The 24,962-nt window shown below is 35.1% G+C and overlaps 1 protein-coding gene across 2 annotated transcripts in view; it reads right to left on the bottom strand.

Annotated features, from left to right (window-relative positions):
* Positions 1–24,962, bottom strand: part of LOC140146062 (neuronal acetylcholine receptor subunit alpha-3-like) — a 141,307-nt gene that overhangs the window by 27,856 nt on the left and 88,489 nt on the right. For both annotated transcript variants that reach the window (XM_072167807.1, XM_072167806.1), the window contains 2 exons: positions 20,466–20,614; positions 4,908–4,952 (listed from right to left, as the gene is read on the bottom strand). In XM_072167807.1, the coding sequence (XP_072023908.1) occupies positions 4,908–4,952; positions 20,466–20,614 (194 nt within the window). The remainder of the gene's footprint in view (positions 1–4,907; positions 4,953–20,465; positions 20,615–24,962) is intronic.

The raw sequence follows: 24,962 nt of genomic DNA on the forward strand, positions 1-24,962 counted from the left end.
GTAATGAACACCTGTTTGGGGAGATTCAAAACATGCAATGTTGATGGAAAGTACCCCTATAAACCTGACTCCATAATAATCCAACCAATTAGATCACAGTATGAACATGTTGACGACAGCTTCATTCATAAAACGATAATTAGATAAGTCTTTCCTACGTTGTGATTGGTTGTAAGTACGGCAGCAGTACTGCACAAAGGTTCACCGCCACGTGTTTCAACCACTTTGTTTACAAACTCCCGATGAATACAATGCTATGTTGACACCGTCCCATCAACTGTTACCATGGTAATTGGTTTTAGGGATGCACCTTTAAGACGGGGCGGGGGGGGGGGGGGAGTAGTGCCTGGCTAATGTATTTTTTTTCTTTTTGAATATTCATGTTTTTGTTTGTTTTTTGTATCTGCAGTTAGGGGACACCCCAGTTGACTTGCCGGGGTTACAGGCTTGAAGTTTTGAAGGATAAAATTACGTACTACATACTACTATCCCACTAGGCCTAGGCCTATATAAACAAACCACCAACTCACACACTCACACACGCGCAAAAAAAGATAAAACAAAACAAAACACTTGACCAGCCTATTAAACCAGGACTTATTCAGGGGGGGCATTGCAACTTTCAATGGGGGATTCGACAAAATCGAATATCAATTCACCAGCATCCCACGTGCACAGGATCTAAAGGGGCAATACTTCTCAAGCCAAAGGGGGGGGGCGTAAGCAATATTTGGCCAGCCGAGGGGGGGGGAAACAATTGTTGGCATGTGCAAGGGGGGCAAAGATTTTTGGCGGGCCGAGGGGGAGGAGGCAGGTGATTTTGGCAAACCGAGAGGGGGGCAAGCGATTTTTGGCGTGCCGTTCAGAAAATTCTGAGGGGGCTCATAATTATTGCACAGCCCCTTAGTGGGCGACATTTTGTTTTTCTTCAAATATAGTCCAGCCCCTCCCCCCGGGAAATATAGTGGTGCTTCCCATAGTGTATAACGTCTAGTACATGGGTCTATGCATAAATTATGCTATGCCATTTTGTACCTCTCTTGGTATACAGTGGCATTTTCTCACGGTAAAGTTGTAAACAATCACAGCGACTCATGATTTCTACAAATGGGGGACTATACATGACCTTCCGATTGATGATGGAGCAATCATTGCTTAATTATTTGTCTCATCAGATTCAACAACGAATTCAAGTGGTACTGTGTAGGCCTACGAAGGAAAATTAAAAGCCAACAAAGTTCTGGGCTGATATTCATAAAACCACGCTAGGCCTAGTTGACAGCTAAAATTGACTTTAGCAAGCTGCTAAGCCTAGCTGATTGCTAATTCTTATTCATAAAACCCAGTTAGAGTTAGCAACATTCTAAAATTTTGCCAAAACTTAGAGTTGATCTGGGGCAGCGCTAAGTCACTAGTTGACAACTAGTCTTAATGATTTTGAACTAAGTTTGACATGATTTATTGTTTTAATTTCATATTAACTGTTGTCAATTATGAAAAATAATGTTCTCAGAATATTCTGTTTCTGAGGTCTTCAGTGTGTTTTACACATAAGAAACTGTCTTAAAAACACACAACAAATTTAGGGTGAATGAATAAACATTGAACTAAGCCAGTATTGTTTAACCAAATTTGCACAAGAAAAATGATTATGATATAGCAAGTAATCTTTAGTTAAGCAGATATGTTCAATCGAAGCAATTCTGTTTAATTGTTTGATACGTAAAATATATATTTTGGAGACATGTTACCAATGTTCTCTTTGGTAAAGATGCATGACTTATTTTCAATAACAAATTATATGTCAATTTGATAAAGATAAATCATGCTTGGCTTTTTGTCAGGACAACAAGCAAGATATATCATATGCTATTAAATTATCTAATATTATTTACACAGTGTTGCTCATGAAGCTAAATGAGCAGCGTTAAGTGGATGCATGTTGTTTTCTATTTGATGAAGCAATATAGTATGTATAGTATGTTTTTACAACAAACCAAGGACTTAACATGTATATGAACTTTACTTGTTCAGAGTATCTTTTTTAATTTAATATATTGATTTTCAAAAATAAGTATCATTGTAAAAGTACAGCAGACGTGCATCCACGAAAACTCCAAAGTCCATGTCTTGATTGACATCTGAATCAAAACTATTCCAAGGATCATCTTCACTACATCACTACATCTCCTATGGACTCAGTTGCACCTTTTAACACTGTTTAAAACGGTCTCTTTTTTACATAATGAACCATTGTGACTGAACGTAATGACTTAAATCTTGTTTTCATCTTTGCAAGGAGTAGACACTGGTATAATTGTATTAAAACATCAGAAAAGGAGTAACAGATAACAAGTAAATTTTCACAAACCTTTTTACCATGAAATGTAAGGGACATTACAACTTATATTTTTGGCTAAATTAAATTAAAAATATGCGTAAATAGCGCCCTCAATTTGTACACAAATATAATTTGACGAAATAAATGTCCAAGGCAAAATGGGAATAGTTAAATCTGACAGAGAGCAATATTTTTCAGTTGGCCATATACCGGTACATTCTACGATAATCAACATGATTAGAAGAAGTGAATGTGGTTTGTGGGTGTCTTAACTTTGCAAAAAATTTAACGTCGTTTATGTTTACATACCAAATTAACTTAAATACAAATAATATGACGCCTTCTAAGAGTCATTTTCTCGACCATGTCATTTAGTATCGAACAGGTATGGTTTTGTGTAATTTGCATTGAAGCTACTGATGACAAATTTATTGGAAACTGTAAAATAATATGTTTCGTTGATGTTATTAATCTGATCAGAATATCAAGTCTACTGACTCAATAAGATTGTAATTATATGTAAGTGGATTCTCCATTCTGTAGGGACTTTCTAGTGGTAATGGTAATTTCATGTAATGTTGTACTTTGTTTCACGACACTCAAGAGACATAATAGAAACACGGATTGCACAGATGATAGTTTTGTTATGTGACAGTGGAAAGAAAATGAAAGCATGACAATTCGTGTTATTGTATGGAACCGAATATTTATCACAATTGCGATATACTGGAATAATCGTATGACCTGATTAAAGTAAACCAAAGAGGTCTTTATATTTCGCAATATATTGAATGCACATTTCCTGGCGATAGATTGCGCATACAATATTGAAATTGAGGAAGTGACTTCATTATTTGAACTTTACCTTCATTATAGACTTCTGCGAGGTAAATCTTTCGAGAAAAACAAAACATATCTTAATACGTCACACTTCATTGCTTTGAATCGAAAAATGAGCTTGTCAAGACATAAGATACTTCTCACTGGGCAAAGGAGACTCCGTTATGAGCGACGAGAGTTTTGTTTTCAATAAGGTAGCTTCTTAGGACAAAGCGCTCTACTCGATGGAGTATACGTTCAGCTTAAGAGAGATTTATCAAAGAGACAAAGAATGAATTACAGAAATATTGACTTGACTACCGCACTAAGGATATAATACATTAAGGACATCCCATTATAAATCCATAGAACCCCTGTGGAAAACATGACATTCCCATACAGGAAGTGTGAATTTCAAATAAAGTTACCTGAATGGGTGTCTCTATTTTGAATTCTACACCACTGTGTGGACGATTATGGTCATGTATTTCATACGAGGTGTATGGAATTAAACTGGAATAGCCCATTCGGGAAATAAAAATACAGTGACAGGCTATATAGCATAATGATTGCTTTACCTATTAGTTTTGATGTTTATGGCTACAATGTATAACTTTATATGCATTCAAAACAATTCAGCTGGATCTTATGTTGCATTCCTATTTGGCAGTTGTGTTCATAAATATCATAAATACAGCAATATTATGAATACTTGTCGTTTTAGTGCAGCATGGTGACAATTTTATAGACGGACAAAATTATTGTAGAAGAGACAAACAGGGAAACCACTGGAAATACAATATTAAACAATGGATATGCATATAGCAAAAGTGGTAATTACATACATTACAAAAAGGTCACGTTGAAATCAATTTTACAATATTGGAAATTAGAGGTGCATTTAGTTTGGTATTAATTTCATTTCAGCCCGAGATGGTTTTAAAATGTGTAACACTTGCCAAGTATATGCTAACAGTGTAGAGCCATACACAGTAAAATTATTTCATGTATCAAAAGCATGGTAAATCGAATTAAAAGTGCAGTATTTTGTTTCCGGAAACACCAATTTTAAAGGCTTTCAGAGATTTTCTGTATTAAATATTGTATCTATCTGCATCACCAAGCGATCAAGAATTATATATAGGCCGATTTTATCACATTATGTCATGTCTATTGCATGAAACATGTAAATAATCTATTTTGAAGGTGAAAAACGTTATCCTTGTTGTACTGCTAACATGCAGAATTCGACAACCTCGCTCAAAAGTCATAATAGTACGAAAGTACTTCTCATCTATCTACTTTTTGCTGTCTAATCCGCATTTGTCTTTATCAGATTGCTTGCACGTTTGCAAGTTAGCTTCAAAAGTACTATATTTTCAAATACTATAAAATTCAAAAATCTTTGAACTCTCTCTCCACGCGGTAGTCGACTGCAGACGAGACATTTCAAATGTGTTTTTAAAAATTAAAAAAAAAATCAGAATTCATTGTAAATTGTCATGACCATATTTGGAATCAGCATGAAAAATGTATTAAAATGAGTACAAACAAGCCTAGTATTGGTTCAGTGGTTCGTAAGATAGCTCTTGATATTTTGAAAAACATATCTCAAAACTTGGACTTTTTATCTTGAAGCAGAGCATTTAAGTATTAGGCCTACATGTCTTCCTTTTCAACGAAGCTAACTCATTTTTGCTATTAATTATTCTGACATTGTAAAAATGTTAAATTGATATCATCTTACCTGTTTTAACCAGCAACTAATCTTGATTTGTTGCAATCTCTCGTCCTAGTAAAAGAAAACAAAAATAAGATAATGACTAAGTTTCCGATTCTTCACCGGCTGTTGTTCTGAAAAAATATGTTATTGGTCCCTGACCAGTTAATCAGTTTTTCATACAATCAGGGGCAGTGTGTGTTTTGCATGGATACAATTGAATGAGTTCTTGGAGTGGGTTATTGTTCCTGTTTATCAGCTAAAATGTTAGTAAAATACGACAAGTTGGATAAGGGCTGTGTAACGCATGGGCTTGATTACTAACTCAAATTACCTTCTTGGTACGATTTCATGTTAAAGTAATTTTCACCAAAATTGTGTTTTGCTTTTGTATCAAATTTGACACGGAAGCCATAGTGCACCTGTCTTCCATACCATAAATATTTACCACACTAATGTGGAGTGGTACTTTGGTGAAAGAATATTTTCGTTAAATTTTTAATATTGAAGCTCTAACTCTCTGTCGCCTTTGGACATATCTGACATGTCTTTGAGTATACTGCAAACATTTTCTTCACTGTGTATATATTATCAATAGTATCAACTGTATTTCTATATCAAAACAACAATAACCAAGAAAACAGTGTAAGGGCAATGGTGAGAAGTAAACCAATAACACCCAACAGTAAAACAACATTTGCAAATTACACAGAATATAAGTCAGAAAATAATACAAAATAGAAACAATACAATACCTCCCGTGTGTGGGAGATTAAGGTCATATCTTCCATAAGGGGTGTTTGAATTTCAGATGTAACAGCCCACTACTAGTTACCGGATACTGACATTTGTTTGAAAACATTCTGACCAAAACACATTCAAAAATGTCTTCTTCTATGGTGGTAACTATATATTATCTAATGTTATTTTTTGTAGATATTGCAGTTTTATAATCTAAGACAGAATTTAAAATACTAGTTTACGTCTTACATCACTGTCAATCAAACTTCTAACGACTCTTGCTTGATTGGTGTATAATAGTAGTGCGTAAAAGGACCGCAGAAAAAAAATCGCCAAAATGGCAAAAAATTACGGTACTTTTACTAGGCAAACGGCAACTTTTCTAGGCATTGTTGACATGATGCATTCGGGAAAGAAAGTTTCCTATTACTAAGACCTAACTTTTGACACACCCCGTCCGATGATATCTGGCAGCTATTAAATATTCCTTTCTTCCAACAAACCCTCGATATGCAGTATCTGCTGTTTAATTCATTAAATAATAATTAAACAACAATTGTATTATCCTAAAACTAATTAAATGTTGCAATGTCTCATCCAAATTAACTCAGATTCGTGGCGTAAATTTCAACTGCAATTTCAACTACTAGCTTCTAGAACTGATTTATTTTCAGTGCATAATATTTATTTTTTCAACATGTTTCTTTTGGGCAATAAGTTTTACCATGGAAAAAAATATGATAAAGAAATAATATGAAAACAAAGGTGTGCATGTGTTCAACTTTCGTTGTGCAATATTTTGATGGTTAGCCACTCGTGACACCTCTGTCATCTTGCGCTCATAAAGTTAAGTAGCTTTTACGATACGGAGTTGAAACTTAGCAGACAATTACAAGAAGGATAAATAAATAATATCTGAAAAAATGACTTTGTTATATTGTACCATCACAAAATGCGGTTCATTTTCTACATGTAACCTTTTTATGGGACACCTTGTACTAATTTATAGATGGAAATGTTATTTGCATAAATGGGTTAATTAATGAAAACTATTGAGCATTGCTTTTGATTGAGCATCTTTAAGACTAGGTAAAATCCTATTGAATCATGATACGATGTGAATTATCATCATCATCATCATCTTCATCTTTGTTATACATTAAAAGAAAGCAATGATTAGACATAATTATAGCCGTGAGTGCTAATGAATTTAGGACCAACAGAGAAGTCTTCTTCTAATCTCTTCGTTCCTAAGTTCAATAGTTTGTGTGCATCTGATACTACTTTGTAAGTGAATAGGATAAGACAAAATATAATACTTCAGGGATGTATTTATAGAATCGAATCAGACGGAATAGCATAGACTAATATGATTGATTGTCTATGCCCGAAGTAGCCCGAGGCAGATATAAAAACAAAAATTTAAATGTAAAATCAAATCGAAACAACCGATCCCTTAAAACCGGTATTTAAGGCTATTCGGCTTTATGCTAAATCCAAAAAGTGTCCACCGCTGCGCAAAGAGTTGTATGAGGGGAATAATCCGCATTCAACTACGACTAAACTATAGCATAACACTTGATTAGGGGCTTTGGTTGTCCTAAGGCTATAGATTCTAAACTTGGAACGTAATTTATGATTAGTCATTCTTGTAATATTTAGTGAAGACTCTGGTTGAAATGAAGGATTTTAGAGTAGAAATAACAATATTGGTCCATATTTTGTGTATGATTTCCCAATTTTCCGACGGCGCTCTCACATAATTTCACCATAGTACATGTACATGTACAAAATTCGGAGTTGCCAGCTGAACTACACAATAGATCAACCTGAATTGTATACGATTCGTCTCTTTGTCAAATTCATTAATCGCACTTCAGCGCGATTCGTCCAAATCACAAGTTCAATATCTACGTCGGAAGTAAGATTTATCATTAATTGTTGGTGGAAATGAAAGATCACCTGAAACATAATCACAATCATACAATAACCCAATTTGCTCAATCATACAATAACCCAATTTGCTCAAAATGCTCCATTCGTCACTCTGCCGAATTCATAACGAATGAATGCAATTAATCAGTACAAATGTATATTTTTGTTACATTCAATAATGCACCATTCCTACCAAATATTGTTTGAGGAGTGAGACCTATACTGTAACCAAGTAGGAAACATTGGATGTCGATTTGAATTATTTTAAAATACTTGACTCGCCGGAAGCTTTTTACATCAATTCAATTAATAAAAGACGTGCACCCATCAAAACATTTTTCGCACTTCTGACATTTATGCATCACGTGTGTATCCGACATCGATGCATAGCGGGTTAAAAAAAACAACATAAGGAAAGATTTATGAGATAAAAACACTTCGTTTCTTCGATTTATTTAACGAATGTTATATACTAGTGCTTGATGGATCGTCACACAAAACATTTGTAGCATATGTAGTTTATCTTTCTTTTAGGTAAATAGTATAAAGTGAAACTCTCGTAGCCAAACATGAGAAAAGGTGTTGTATTCGCTTTTCAGAAGAACCTGCTTGTGGTAGACAAAATTACTATGATAATATTAATTCTGACACAAAGAAGGTAAACCTTTGAAGTACTTAAAGCAGTTTTTAAAGTATCGGAAAACGTAGGGTAAAAATTATTCTTACAGATTGACGAATGAGGAGCAGCTATGGTTTTATATCATTTCTTAAAGTATAAAGCATCGGCTGTGTTTGTTGTATTTGACTTCTTAGTGTTTCTTTCTCTTCTGTATCAAAGGAGTATAGCCCGATCGCTAATAGCCTCATCCCCAGAACCCAGATTTTATATGAAGTAGTATACATTTTGGTATCTGAATAAAGATATTATTTTTCTTATTCACCTTGTGAATTTCAGGGCTCAACTTGACTGTTTGAACAAACCTCCGACCGCTAAATGTCACAATATTTCTCCAAAGTGTAACAGGTATGCAAAACTTAAGAATTTCACAGATAAAATGTTTTATTGAGTCAGGCAATTATGATTTGTATTTGTGGCACGTAAATGACTCATGATTATCGTCTTTACTCGCGACGTGTTTGCTGTTTTTGTACAAAATTGTTATATCGTTTTTCCAAAAGAGGAATTGATTAAACATCACCTTTATTTTTCCTGAAAGGCAAAAGCTTGTTACTAAAAAAAAATCAAGTTAATGATCATAGAAAGTCGAATATAATATCAGCACAACTTCTAAGTTCCCCCTAATACTTTTTAAAATAAGTCTAAATCAGAGCAATACTAAAATAAGTCGAAAATATTTTACGAAATGTAAAAAGATATGTAAAGCATATTTGTTTACCCCTGTAGACCAATTTATAGCGTCACACATAATTGTCACAACAGTCACAATGGTTAATTATATAAGAAAAGAGGCCGTTTTAAAGTTGCACCTGAGCCCATAGCAGTCAGATTTTCTGTAAATAGGGATTTTCAACCGTAGTTCATCACCGATTAACAACGAGGCGTCTGCGTCGTCTGCGTGGTTTACTTCGCGAGGGCAGCTTTAGCTTTAGCTTTAGCTTTAGCTGCCCTTCGCACGTTGCTAATCGATGATGAACAACGGTGAATCATGGTTGAATTCCTTTCAACGACAAAAACAAGATAAAGATCGTCTAATTCACACGATTATTCCAAGAGGAATGACCAGTTTAGTCATTGCCACTAAACCTACAAGAATTCCTACAGAATAAAAGGGCAATATTTGGCCGCTTCCTCCAAAATAATGAAAACAACATGTAGCGCACACAAGTTTCAGATATGGCAAATTTCTGAATCTTTTTATCGCGTATACACGCTTCTATTAACTTGCGTTCGCGTATACGCTACTGGCAAAGTGTGGATTCACCACGGATTGACAACGGTTGGCTCCTGTACAAAGGCATAGGAATATTGTTGAACAAACACATGAATAGGTCTGGCCTGCTGTATTGTTTAAGAGTTGACTCCTATGGACTCAGGTGCAACACAGTTTAAAACGGTCTCTTTTTTACATAATGAACCATTGTGACTGAACACAATGACATGTGACGCTATAGTTTGTGCCATAGGTGTAAAACAGAAATCTTTTTACAAGTTTGCATTTCATCAAATATTTTTCGATTTAAAAAAAAAGTATTTAGGGGGAACTTAGAAGTTGTGCACCCTGTATAGTTAAAGCAAAAATGTGCTACCTAAATAAAGTTTATGGCCCGGGATTAATTAAAAACAAAAGAGAGAACTAAGAAAATAAGGTAACACCAATATACTTATTCAGATATCAAGCCGATTTTTTAGCCTGTAGCTGACAGAGAGTAGTTGGTAATGTGCAACCACATTAGCACACATTATAATAACCCAATGCGCATGAAGATTGAACACAATATTACTCTTACACAGACCGAGTGTTTGGGCAAATAGTTGACCGCTAAAGGTCACGATATATCTCAAAAGTGTAACAGATATGTCAAGTTGGTTCACGGTTGAACTGTCTTAGTAATGCAAGTAATTTTATCACTATAAAATATATAATGCTATCACGTAAAATACACAAAATTATCATCTTCACAGGGGATGTGTTATGTATATTTTGTACCGCGACAAAATTTATACCCGTGAGTATGAGATATCTATATTAAGTTTGGTTTGTTTGAGCAAATACTAGACCACTTAATGTCACAATATATCTCGAAAGTGTAACATAATATGCCAAACTTCAATAATGAACTGCTTTATTACGAGGTTTCATTATCATTGAGGTAAAGGACTTTTTATTTATTCGGAGAAGAGCAGGTAGAGCAACTACTTGATTACATTTCTACGTGTTCATACTACATACTCTGAAAATTTTAGAAAATTCGCACGGGTCAGTTTTTTTTAAATCACATTTTTGTTCCTAAAATGGGGGTTATAGCGTCCTCAACGGGCACTCTCTCTATAGGGCTACATGTAAAGACCAGTTATAGACAAATGGCCCTAAAATAAAACTGACTCGTTCATTTTTCCTCGAATTTTGCATATGATGTAGATTTAACATCTGGAATGTAATGCAAGTGGTGTCGTTGCTGCTCTTCTAAATTCATTTATAAAATGTCCGCCCCAGACCAACAGGCAATTATGACTTGCATTTGTTACTTGTGACACGTATGTGACACATGATTATCATTTTATGCTCGATGTTAGTTTTGTACCGTGACAACATTGATCTATCGTTTTTAAATAAAGGACTAGATACAATATCACTTTTGTGTTTTACATGTAATGGAAAAGCTTGCTTACCTAAATAAACTCTTCAATAATCATAGAAAACCAATAACAGAATCAAGAAAATGTAGTTAAACCAAACTGTGCTACATAAATAAACTCTATGGTCCAGGTTTAAGAAAATCATGCTTTCATTAAAGTTTAGTGCGGTAAATTTTTCAATCCATATTAAGATATCAATGCGACTTTTGGCCTATAGCTGAATAACTAGCTCAGTTCGAACATACAAGAGTGTTTAAGTGAGTCATTACGGTGATATTAGTTGGCAATGTTCAACCACAGTTGAAGCACATAATAACCGTAGGCGCATGAAGATTGAACACAATTATTACTCTTATCCAGACCGACTGTTTGAACAAAATAGTTGACCGCTAAATGTCACGATATATCTTAAAAGTGTAACAGATATGTCAAGTTGGTTCACGGTTGAATTGTCTTAGTAAAGCAAGCAATTATGAATTGCTGGCACGTAAAAGACACAAGATTATCATCTTCACAGGGGACGTGTTATGTATATTTTGTACCGCGACAAAATTGATATATTGGTTTACCCGGGAGTACGGGATAAAACATATCTTTTATGAACTCACTGTAAGGCAAAATATTCCTAAGCAACTATTTAAGTGTAGTACAAATTTGAATCCATTTTAAGAAAGCTTTTTTGCATTTCATGTATGAAATGGATTGTATAATTTTTTATTTACCCAAAGGTCCAAATTTGGTGATCATTGCACCTTTACTAAAGAAAAGATTTTTTTTTTTTTTTTACCCTTATTACGAACCACGTAGATTGTTTATTGTGTGAAGAGTGAGCCCAATACTATGTCAATTCGAATTATCTTGACATACTTGATTCGCCGGATGCTTTTTACATTACTATTAAATTAGTAAAAGACGTGTACCATTAAAAAATTCTTCTCGTTTCTAGCATTTATGCACCAAGTTTGTATCCGACATCGGTGCATAGCGGGTTAGAAACGATAACCCAAGGAAAGATTTAAGAGATAAAACACTTCGTTTCTTCGATTTATTTAACGAATGCTATATACTAGCGCTTGATGGATCGTCCCATAACACATTTGTAGCATATGTAGTTTATTTTCCTTATAGGTAAATTGTATATAAAGTGCAGCTATCGTAGACTAACTTGGCGAATGTGCTGTATTCGCCTTTCCGAAAAGCTGCTTGCTGTACACAATTTTACCATTAATTTTGACATAAAGAAGGTAAACTTTTGAGGTACTTAAAGCAGTTTTTAAGGAACGGTACATGCAGGGTAAACATTATTCTTACAGAATTACAAATGAGAAGCAGGTATAGATTTTATATTATTGCTTAAGGTATGGATGGAGTTTAATATATTTGACGAGTTCCTTTGTTGTTCTCTTCTGTATTAATGTAGCGTAAGTAAATCTTAGAAGTTAACATGATTACTCTGTGTATTGAACACAATTTTAGCACAACAAATAAAGAAAAAAATAATAGATATGAAATGAATATATAGTAAAACAATTTTTCACCGTCGTTATGTTGCGGGAATACGCATGGACTGTCTTAAAATCAAGCATAGCCTATCATGCGAACATTAACCTATTTTGGTTCAAATTTGTCCAACATTCTGTGAAGTTCGTCCAATGGGTGGTTTACTTTTCCCATTAATTTACACTGTTAATATTTGAACAAGCCATTATTGTTGTGATTTTGTTTATCAAGTTGGTCGTTCAAGCAGATTGGACATATTACGTACCGTGCTTTCAAACAGCCTGGATATGTTTCTAATATTTTTCATTTTTACTGCCTTATTGAAATTCCGGGTTTTTTTTCAGTTGACATCTTACCTGAGTTGACACACACAAGGGTGGATAAAGTGAGTAATTACGGTAATATTAGTCGGTTAACTGTATCCACGCGGTTTGTCTGTAGTCCGCTAAATGCCACAATATATCTTAAGTGTAACAGATATGCCAAACGTAAGTTCACGGATGAACTGCTTTAATGGGGCAAGCAATTATGATTTATGTTTGTGGCACGTAAATAACACATGATTATCATTTACGCTAGATACTATTTTTGTACCGCGACAACATTCATATATCGTTTGTAAACAGAGGACTGGATAAAACAACTCTTGGAAAAATAAATAAATAAATGTCGGTGTTTTATATAGCGTTTTTTTCCAGATCTCAGAGGGATCAAAGCGCAAACAACTAATCACCGATTTTTTTAAAGCAGGAGGAAACCGGAGATCCCGGAGAAAACCTGCGAGAGCGAGCAAGGAATCGGGATACACCAAGTGCACATGAGTCCTTGGGCTGCGCCGGGGCTTGAACCCGGGATCTCATTGGTGCAAGGCGAGGTAATAACCACCGCGCCAACTCGCCCTCAACACTTTCATAACTTCCCTTAAATGTAAAAGCTTGCTTACCTAAATAAACTGTTCAATGATCATAGAAATCCGATAATAGAATCAGGAAAATATAGTTCATAAATAAACTCTATGGTCCAGGATTAAAGAAAGAAACATAAAAGAGAGGATTAAGAAAATAAGGTTACAACTTTCAACACATATTAAGATATCAATACGACTTTTAAGCCTATAGCAGACTTACTAGCACAGTTCGAACAGACAAGGGCTTTTAAGTGAGTAATTACACTGATATTAGTTCATAATGTGTAACCACATTTTAAGCACGTATCTAACCGTAGGCGCACATACACCAGGCACAAAAAGACACTCGTCAGTTATATTCATCCTTGCTGTTCAATAACTTGATAATTTTGGATTATTCTGAAATATACATTTTGTTAATTGGACTTTGCTTTCGTGAAAAACGAACAAGATTGACCAAGATATGCGCCTCCAAAGCCTCAAACCCCAAAATGAAAAGTTGCATTTTCAACGATTTTCAATGGGAACGCATCATTGTATTGCACACAAGCACCACGGGCCAATCAATAAAACACACAGTGTAACAGGCACAATTGAATCGTTAAATTGCAACTTTTCATTTTGGGGTTTGAGAGTTTTGAACAGCAAGGATGAATATAACTGACGAGTTTCTTTTTGTGCCTGGTGTATATTGCTCTTTTTCACACCAACTGGTTAAGCAAACACACAAACACTAAATGTCACGATATGTCTCAACAGTGTAACAGATATGTCAAGTAGGTTAATGAATGAACTACTTTATTGAGTCAGGCAATTATGATATGTATCAGCGGCACGTAAATGACACATGATCACAATCCTCACATATGGGACGTGTTATGTATATTGGAACGTGACCAAATTGATACATATTTTTACCTCAGAGGATCGGAGATAACATATCTGCTATGCTTTACCTGAAAGGTGAAAGAATACCTAAATAAACTCTCTAAGGTCAATCTACGAAAACCAAAGCGAGTGTCAGGAAAATATCGTTAAAACAAAGTGTGCTTCCTAAATAAACTCCATGTCAAGTAAGTTCATGGATGAGCTGCTTTATTGTGTCAGGCAATTATGATTATGTATTGGCGGCACGTAAATGACACAAGATTACCATCTTCAAGTGGGACGTGTAATGTATATTTTGGGACAAAATTGATATTGGCTTTCAGAGAATTGTACAAAACCTCTCCTGGAAGGTAAATTTAACCCAAGAACAAATATAAACGTCATACACAGTTATTGTTGATACCAATGTATAGCTCTGGGTCTCTGTTATCTAGTGATACCAGAATAAGTACAAAAATTCCACACATAATATCGCTATGACGTCATAATGTGAGGGCGCCCATGCAAGTTTGAGAAATTATGGCAATGTACAAAAGTAAAGGCACACTAGATTTTTTCCTCCTGCAATATAAAATGACATGACTATTTCAACCAAACAAGTTAAAAGTCAGTAATTCTTGGAATAATTTTACAAGAACGAAATGGAAATTATTGATTTTCCTGTAGAAGCCAATGGTGGGCTTCACCCCCACTATGGTCATGTGTGACAGCCGGTCTTACCCCCGGGTAAGGTGCTTGGGTAAAAATTGTATCAATAAAATGATCGTCAACGATGTATCTAAGATTAGCTTAGGTCGTTTGGGCGTAAACGGGTGCGTTTTTATGACGGAGAGAAACACTGGGGGGGGGGTACAACCTCCATCGTAGTTCTAAGGTTAAGCTTGTTAGATTAAATAAACCCCTGTAATGAAATGATCAACGAAAACGAAACAGAATCAGGAAAATATAGTTTTGATAAAGCTAAGGGTGGTATGACTTTCATTCCACTTTAAGAAAGCTATAATATGTGTGTGAAAAATGTATGCAAAATGATGGTGCATTATTACTAAATGTGATATTTTGTGTAACCTACTTCACACCTTGATTACTTTTGGGTCACCCATACGTGTGGAAATCCTTCTGTAAGTGTTGAAATCATATTTGAACCTTCTCTACGTGGGTGTCGTCGACTGCAGACGCCAACTTTCATTTTGTTTTAGTTCTTTAATTTCGGAATCATACATTTTAATGATTATAATGAATGAGAAATGCATTAAAATGAGTACAAACAAGCCTATAGTAGTTCTTGAGATAGCTCTTGATATTTTGAGAACATATCTCACAACTTTAAGTTTTTGTGCTGAAGTCTATGGCTAGCACGCAGAGCATTAACATGTAGAGCAAAGGTTAAGAGAAAAATATGAAGTCCTAAACTTTACTTTTTTTTTTCACTTCATTCGCTTTTCTAAACATGCATATAAACGCTTTACCTTATATAACATACCAACAAACCTACTTCGATTGTCAGGCCTGTCAGTGATCATCACGAAGGCACGTTTTGAACAATATATTAGAAATGATGAAGATATTTTGAATGAAAAAGTTCTAAAAATGAAGACATGAGCGCAATAAGACCGTAAGTCCATATTTGGCATTTTGAGATATGATCGTTTAAATACGATAATTTGGAAACCAAAAATGCCATAACATTGATACTTCTCAGGTACATGGGTATAGGCAAGAAGAATCATTTTGTATATCAACCAAGTAAATATTTGTAATATTGATCGATATTGATCGATTTATCATTTTTGGACTTACGGTCTTCTTGCGCTTGGATTGAAACAAAAGCTTATAACTCAAAACTGAATGCAGATGTTGGAAATATTTAACCATATTGGTAATATATGTGCAAAGACGAGCAATTTGACACATTGCTTATTGAATGTGAAGGTTGTTTTAAAATTTGCCCTCAGTTGACCTTAACTCATTAACCAAGCTCGAAATGTATAATAAATTATATATTTTCGTAATCGTTGTGATGAGACGAGTAATTTGACATGTCTTTTGACGACATTGGACAATTTTTCATTTTGACTCCTCTTGACCCCTCACGTGACCCCTATGGGGAGGGGGCAAAATGTCAACAAAAATTGTCAAAATGTTTGTCTTCATTCAATAACTTCAAAACCACCTGTAACTCAGTGTCGTCAAAAGTGGACTTACAGTCTTCTTGCGCACAGGAAATGTACTTTTCATTATGCAGCTTATTTTTATCAATTGAAATGAGTTGAATCACTCCTGATGTGAATTTCAGGCATCTGAAAGGCGTTCCTAGAAAATCCCCAAATGAAAAAAACAACACCTTTTCAAAGTGAAATCCCCAAATGAAAATAACCATCTTCGAAGTTTTTAAATCGAGTCAATTAAAGATAATATTGCTTCAAGGCATTGCCAGGTTTGGTAAACCAGCATTTGATGGCAAATACAGTGTGTGCTACATGCAATTATGCTCAAAATATGGCACGTAGCCTAATGGTCTATTGCGCGAAATAACCCTCTCCCCATACATACAGTATGTGATTGTGAAAAGCAGTTTTTCAACTCTATATCGATTTAAAACAACTAGATAAGTTAACGATAACCTCCATCGCTTCAAATTTCAAAGCAATATTATTATAGGCGCATGAAAACAGAAGAATTTTATGTTAAAATTATTCAATGGTTTGGCGATTAAAGTACAAAATTCGGCGCCGTATTGAAATATCTAACCAATCTTCTTTTTGGTAGTTTAGAGTATCTTGTGACATCATATGGTGATTTATTATGTACCCCAGGATAAATTGCAGAAAAATGTTGTCGCCTTATTGTGTGTTTACCTTTGAAAGGTTTTAGGGTACGCACCACTACATTTGTTACCACGTATTGTCATTTCTTTAACTGATCGCTCTTCAGATTTTGAATCAAGTTATAATAATAATTTTAAAAAAAACGGGTTTCGAAAGTAATGCCCCAAATCAAATTGTATGAATTATTACTTTGCTATAAATGGTTTATGCAAACTAAAAAAATCGGCATTTTCGACTGGATATTTCCCTGATTTTTCGTTCATTTTATTGCATTTCCAAGCTTTTTTCAAGTAACAATGGCAACTGGAATTCCAGTCGTTTTGAGAAAGCAAACTTGGAAATCCAAACATTTCTTTTATTAAAAAGTTACTCCTCTATATTGTCTTTATTAGCGGGAATAGCCGGCTGTGCATTATCTATCATCCAAGATAGCGCATTTCAAAACGTATGGTGCAGTGTTGCCTCGGCATTCTTTGGGGTCATATAGTATCGTTCATTACAACTGAATGAGTTGATCCATGTTGCTAGGGATTAAAATGGTAAGTGCTAAATTAGGAATGACTTGGAAACAGGGTTAAACACTTTGACCTTTCTTCATGTACTGAATCGAGTCTGGTTACACGGCCCATTTCAGTGAAAACCCCGATTTGCAATCTTATCCTTTTAGAGGTACGTAATCTTATTATGAATTTAACGAACATATGATGAACATCAAACGCGCAAGATAATATAATTCAGATTATTGTCTGTGAAAACACAGCACGTGACTCATTGAACTATTGTTGATGTAGCCGTTACTTTGTACATAGGGATAGCACCGTGCACACCGACACCGCCTGGCTAATAATTATTTGGTGGAGCAGGGACACTAAAATGAATACACGGGATCGATACACGTGAATTGCTATGCACGATTTTGATATCAGACGAAAATCTTCGAATACTGGGTTAGAAATTGATGAATATCTCCCGCAAATGAATTTTTCTCAAGAAACCAGATGTGGTCTCATACACACGAAAATACGTGTTGAACAGATATGATAGTCGCTAGAATGCGCTTTGAAAATTGGCCGTGCGCTTTGAAGTCAAAATCTGACCATTTTACATGTATATTGCGTTGGTCCTGTAATACCCTGTGTGGACTACAGCGTGTAGTACAGCTGCACTCACTGCAGGCAGTATAAAAATCGATGACCATTGACCTCAATGGGGTATACAAGCTTATTCACGCACAACCAAGATCAATTACCCGGCTATTGTGAGTAGCCTTAGTTATGTCCCTCGACTAATTATTAGTTCTAAAGAGCTTTAAAGGTTTGAACCAAATGGCTAATCGTGGCTGTGGATTCAACCTACCATGGCGATTCCTGCCATGAAGATATAGGGTCGATGACACTGTGCCGTGTATACCGTCATTCAAATGTTCAAAATTGTGATTAAATTAATATAGGCAACTAGAAATCGCGTTGGTTATCGTTATATTGGTTTCTAGCCGATGAGGTTGTGTCATTGGTTAAATATCAACGGGGTAGCGATGGAGTATGAATTCAGCTTTAGAAACAACGGAATCACCGACACCAGGCCCAAAACCTTTGTTCTTCATCTGGGCCGGCTGACTTCGAACGACACATATGGTTTTTTTTTAACACAACGTCGTTTATTTTATGGTGCCTAAATCTAATCAATCGCAATATTCTATACGGGTATATATTTAATCCAGAAATACATACATTGACCGATTTGTGTTTCTTCGTTTATAGGAGTTGATTCGTCTTCGTTGTTCGATATATTGTTGTAACTATTTTGTCATTGCATTAAATAAGATATTGGGGAATAATGCGTTTCGTTGAACTGCGGCATTGTTCTGCTAAAAGTATAATGTATTCTTCTCGTCGTTTTAATCCATTAACAAGGTAAACGTTCATGTTTTATTGATGTACTGCTGCGGGATTAAAATAAAATATATAAGCATTTGTCAACAAGTTCGGTAAGATAAAATTTCAAATTACTAATTACAATTTCATATTGAAAGCAATTACCAAAGTACTTTTTTCACACAATTAGTTTGTTTTGAAATTGTCAGCAAATACCATAATGGGTTTAAAATGAGTATGTATTATTAATAATATAGAGTTTAATGATAATTGTATCATTCCCTTCTTCTCCCGCTCTGCTTTTTCTGAATTTACTCATCCATTTTCGAATTTGTATGCTTCAAAATAAGATAAAAATGTCACCGGGTTATTGATTTACTATAAATATTTTCCATCATTCGGGTGTTAATGTAAACACGATAGACGTACACAGCTGCTAACAGGATTATCCCATCGTGTGTTGTAGTGAATCTGCTTGCTCCATAGCAAATATGTTTAAAAATAGGACAGAGATTCGCTGAATTAATATTGAGAGCTATGTATAGTTTTACCCAGTCGGAACGGGTGTGTGGGTGTGTGTGTGGGTGTGGGGTGGGGGGGGGGTGGGGGGGGGAGCAAACACGTTATTAACCGACGAAAATATTTTTTTGCCGACGGTTGTGAATTTTCGACCCCATTTTTTATTGCGCTCAGGAATCTAAAAAGTAGTGGTGGTGGTGGTGGTCGGGGTGGTATCGTTATGAATTCGGCAGAGTGACGAATCGACCATTTTGAGCAAATTGAGTTATTGCATGCTTGTGATTATGTTTCAAGCGATCTTTCATTTCCACCAAAATTAATGATTAATCTTACTTCCCGACCTAGATAATGAAATTGTGAAATTAATGAACTTGACCAAAAGACGAATCGTATACTTAGCTGTACAAATCAGGTTGATCTATTGCATAGTATAGCTGGAAACTCCGGATTGTCAATATGTCCTATACTGTTATATTTGATACCAATGGGTAGCTATAGGTATCTTCTAACCAGTGGATTCAAAATAAGTACAAACATTTCCACACGATATCGCTTTGGCGTAATTATGTCACATAAAATTATACACAAAATGACTAATAATTTTTATAACTTATATACCAAGTTTTAGAATCTATAGCCTTAGGAAAACCAGTTATTGAATGCTGATTCGCTCCCCGCATACAACTCTTTGCGCAGCGGTGGACTCTCTTTTGGATTTAGCATAAAGCCCAATAGATGTAAATACCTGTTTTGAGGGATATATCGATTGTTTCAGAACATGTAGCTATTGAAAATTATCATTTCAAATGAGTTCAAAGTTCCATTAAAAGAAAAAAAGTGACTCTAAAAGTCAATTACAAAATTTGACTGTTTTTGAAAGGTCTTTATCTCAAAGATGGTTCTGTCGACACTTCCTAGTTGAAAGAAAGCTACTGGTCACATGAAATATAAGCAGTCATAGCTGATGTCACATTGTTGTTGTTGTTGTTGTTGTTGTTGTTGTTGTTGTTGTTTTGTTTAGAATATTTAACCGGACGAACCCCTTAACCAAATGACCTAAGCATAAATACTTACAAATTCAACAATCTGCGATATTAGCATTCTAAATGAAACAGTGGTTGTATGAGTATGATTACGGACTGGACGTAGTGAGATTGGTCCGTATGTTGTAAGTAAATTCTTCCATAAAACTTTGTCGGGACACTCAGTGTCTGGAACTGCTTCTGTAGAGATAGTGGAAAAGGAAATACAAAAGTATGTAAGTATTATAACTGTTTTAGTAATATCACGATCTATAAATGAACTTAAAACATTGTCTGTTGACTAGAATTTTAGACCATGTATACCCTGTTCTAAAATATATCAGTCTGGGTTTCACTCATGTAAAAGCTGTGCGTAGCACACCGCTGTTTGGTCCTATTAGAACATTGAGGGCGCTACTTAATTAAGCCTAATTTGCATATGGTACAGGTGGTAAAGACTTGTAAACTGCCATATTCGCCACTTGCACGGTTCCGCCATTATGCACTATGTGCGGGAGAGCCTCGAACTGGCAGCATACATGAATGGGAATTGAACCAGTCATATAACATTCTGTGTAAGGTTACGTAATTCTTCCTTTCATGTATGCTGCCAGTTCGAGGCTCTCCACATATATATAGTGCATAATGGCGGAACCGTGCAAGTGGCGAATAGAGTACGGATAACACGAACAAACTGTCAAATCATAAAGCAAATAAGCAACAATAAAAACGTTACTGTTTTGATCAAATAACTAGCGCCCTCAACTTCTAGATAAATAAATAAGTAGATTTATATGTAAAAAAAAAGAAAAATAGCATCATTAATAACGGCACCTTGGCATAGTGATTAGCTACAGGTGGACTGTACAAGATCCTCCTATAAGTACCATATATAATGGTAGATGATAAAAATTTTGCAGGGCAGGATTTACCAGTGGGCAAGATGGACCCGGGTTCGGGTCCAGGGTCCCCAAATATTTGGGGCCTCAAAATGAAGATCATCCCTTTGAAAGGTATTTATAAGCAAGTCATATTTGCCAAAAGAGTTGTATTTAATTGTAATTCCTATCACAGTATGGGTCGAATTTTGGCACCATTTCTGCACCTCAACTTCTGTAAATGCCAACAGCTTCCTGAGGTTTTTCCCAGTGGACCATCACCAGGGATCCTTAAGCGGGCCTCTGGAACTAGTGCTTCAACATCACCTCACGGGTATGTTTAGGTGCCTCCAAATTTCCACATTTGTCACCCATACAGGGGCAGCTTGGGACACCGACAATGTGCTGCAACTAGGCGCTATTTCTGGATAGTGAATTATTGTTAATGCCTGCTCCGCAGCTAAATGAAATGAATCGGCATCATTAATTGTATTTTGGTTTCAATTATTTAAAATATCATACATTAAAGAAATTTGACCACCTCGGGTTTATTTACGATTACGATATGCTTTGAAATATTTCATTATCGCTACGTTTAACCCTTTCACGCACCGTGTCCTCATATGAGGACGGATAATAAATGCACTAAGAAAAATGTATTAATACCCCCTCATCAATGTGCAATGTTGCATTACAATGTCAAGACAGGGCAGTACACACTCTGAGCTTTTATAAATGCCTACAGGCTCTGTTTACCCCCAGGCACATTTCTACAATTGGGGTTTTACAGCCATGCACTATTCTTTATGATCCCTGGATTTGGCCAAATTTGTTACCTGTTTTATGACGTAGGAAAGTGACTACAATTTTTTATTAGTATTTATAGATGTTATAGAACATAATGGAAACAACTATATTGTAACAAATATTTTAGAATACTTGAAAATAGTGAAAAACATGTGTCCTCAAATGAGGACACTGCGCCATTAATGGTGTCTTACTATAGCGCCCTCCGTCCTCATAAGAGGACACTGTGCATTTACAGATGTAACATTTACCATGGTGGTATAGGAAAATACATACATGTAGAATGAAAGAGGCCTACTACAGAGTGAATGTAATAATAATTGTATTTCAACTTGAGTTGTTGAACTCTAATTAGGCTAGGAATAACATCTAATTCTAATTTACAAGTTGTAATTCATGAAATCTAATTCACAAGTTGTAATTCGTAAACTTCAATGCATTTGTATGCATGTACATGGCTGCAGACAAGTCACATGTTTCTGTTTTTTGCCTGAATTTCTTATTTTGTAAAGTCCAATAATATTTCTACATCATTTTTAGCCCAAGTTATTTACATTTTACCCCAATTTCTCTATTATTTCAGAAAATGACTGAAGTCTTAAGTTTTTCTATGTAGATGTAGCATGTAAATATTTGTAAATATTGACGTCCTTGTTGCGCAGTGTCCTCATATGAGGACATGTGCATAATTAATTAATGGAACACCGCCCAAATAATTTGACACTGGGTATGTTCTTGTAATCCCTTTAGATGTAAAATAACACAATATAAAAATGTTTGTGAATTTAAAACTTAATTCGTGCATGAAATGGTTTTAATGCCATTGCTGACTTAACTTCTGTCCTCAGTGAATAGAGATAATGGCTGGATGAGATGTATTCACTTTATGAGACTGTGCTTACTCTATAATTCAAAGGTCATTTTTGTTTGGAGGCCCTGCGCGGGCAAAGTTTACCTTAGATTTATTTACCTCAAATTTATGTATGCTGAAAATGTGAGATGCTGTAATAGATGTGTGAGTATTTGGTTTTGTGTATTTCTATCAAAATATGTTTGCGTTTTTCTGTTTTATTTTCGTTTGAGATGTTCAGACACATTTTAAACACCTGATAAATTATTAATATCCTCAAACTTAACGTCATTGGAACGATTCATTTCATCATGTCATGACACAATCAGTGTGTTTATAGTGGGAGCAGGTGTACGGTACACATAAAGTCTATCCAGTCCGGACACTTGCCAACTATAAACCCTAGCCGTAACGGGATATACCGTATTATGATATCCTTCTAAATCGAAGGATATTGGCGCGAGATATTTGCACTATAAACATACGAGGCTAAATTGTGTACTCTATAACCGGGAGTTGCAGCATCTTCATGATGCGTTGAATTAAAACAGAAGCTACCGGTTATTAAAACAGAAGATGCCGGTTCTTCGCCATGATCACACTGTTGAAGGGGCTGTTTACAGTTTAAGTTCGCGCCACAATATTTACACATTCCATGTGCTTTAAAGGTGTGACCTCCGGGGATTGTAGATCTACGGTAATGTTAGATGGTACATGATTTGTGCGGTTTAAATGTGTGACCTCGGGTCATTGCAGATCTACGGTAATGTTAGATGGTACATGATATGTTCGGTAACCTTTGCCTCACTATAATTTATAGTATAAACAACAAGAGTTTCTGTATACATAAAAGGACTACACGATGTACTCAAAACTCGGTATATTCACTATAACATTACAGGTACACTAGCATCATGTTTTTTTCTATATATTAAAAAAAACCCACCAACATTGACCTTTACATCAGTGTGTTTTAATGTTTTATACATGCATTTTGCGTTCGACTGGCTTAGGACGGAAATTAAAGTGATATGTGAAAGCTTGAGTGGATAAAAATTTAACACTTTACTTATCTTTTTCAAATATGAAACCAAGTGTAAATAATAATACACAAGAAATAACCTAAAGCATTCAGAAGGTGAACTGTCCGCAAATATTATATTCAAAGAAAACGCAGATCATTATTCCACAAACTAAAAACTATTTTTATGCGGCAATTGTTTAAATATTTAGAAACATACTATTATGGGCATCATAATCATCTCAAATTATTCAATTACGAGTTGTTGTTTCTCGGGGGTTGCCTCAATTTAACTACCTTATACAAGTATTTTAGGCGCCTTTCTCACATTTTTTTCTAAAGTAACCCATCGATCTCTTCGTATAATGTACTCGACGTTCTGCTAACATAGCATATCAAATGGGCTATTAAAGTTGAAAGTCATACACCCCGTACACTGGTGTCGTAGATTTCAAAAACAGTCAACCATTCAGGTAACCCCTTTTAAAATTCACCGTCTTTTATAGGGAGGTGTATGGATTCCAACTGTAATAGCCAAATATGACATTATTGATCCACATGACTGCAGATTTATCAAAATTGCTATTGCCGCTTCAGTCCCATCGAGTTACATTCGCGTGAAGTATATACATACCGTGCACAATTTAATCAGCAGTCTTCTCTTTCGCACTGTAGGAATGTTATGCGTTGATAATTTTTAAATCATATGAAAGCATTTCAACGTGTTAAAATAAAATAAACACTCTTATACGTTTAATTGAAAATCATGATTATAAATGAAAACATCCGTGTGTTGATTGTAATATACCTATTATGATGTTTTAAAACAATTTGCCTTCAGATTTGATGTAGTAAGCCACATTCAAAGTTATTTTCTTCTGAAAATAAATATCGTACAAAGAATGTTGTAGGTAAATATCTAAGGAATCTTATTTTAATAATTATGTTATTCTGAGCCAAAGGAAACCTTTGTTGCTAATGTTGGGAATTATT

Source organism: Amphiura filiformis, chromosome 2 (assembly GCF_039555335.1).
Source record: "Amphiura filiformis chromosome 2, Afil_fr2py, whole genome shotgun sequence".
Lineage (NCBI taxonomy): Eukaryota > Metazoa > Echinodermata > Ophiuroidea > Amphilepidida > Amphiuridae > Amphiura > Amphiura filiformis.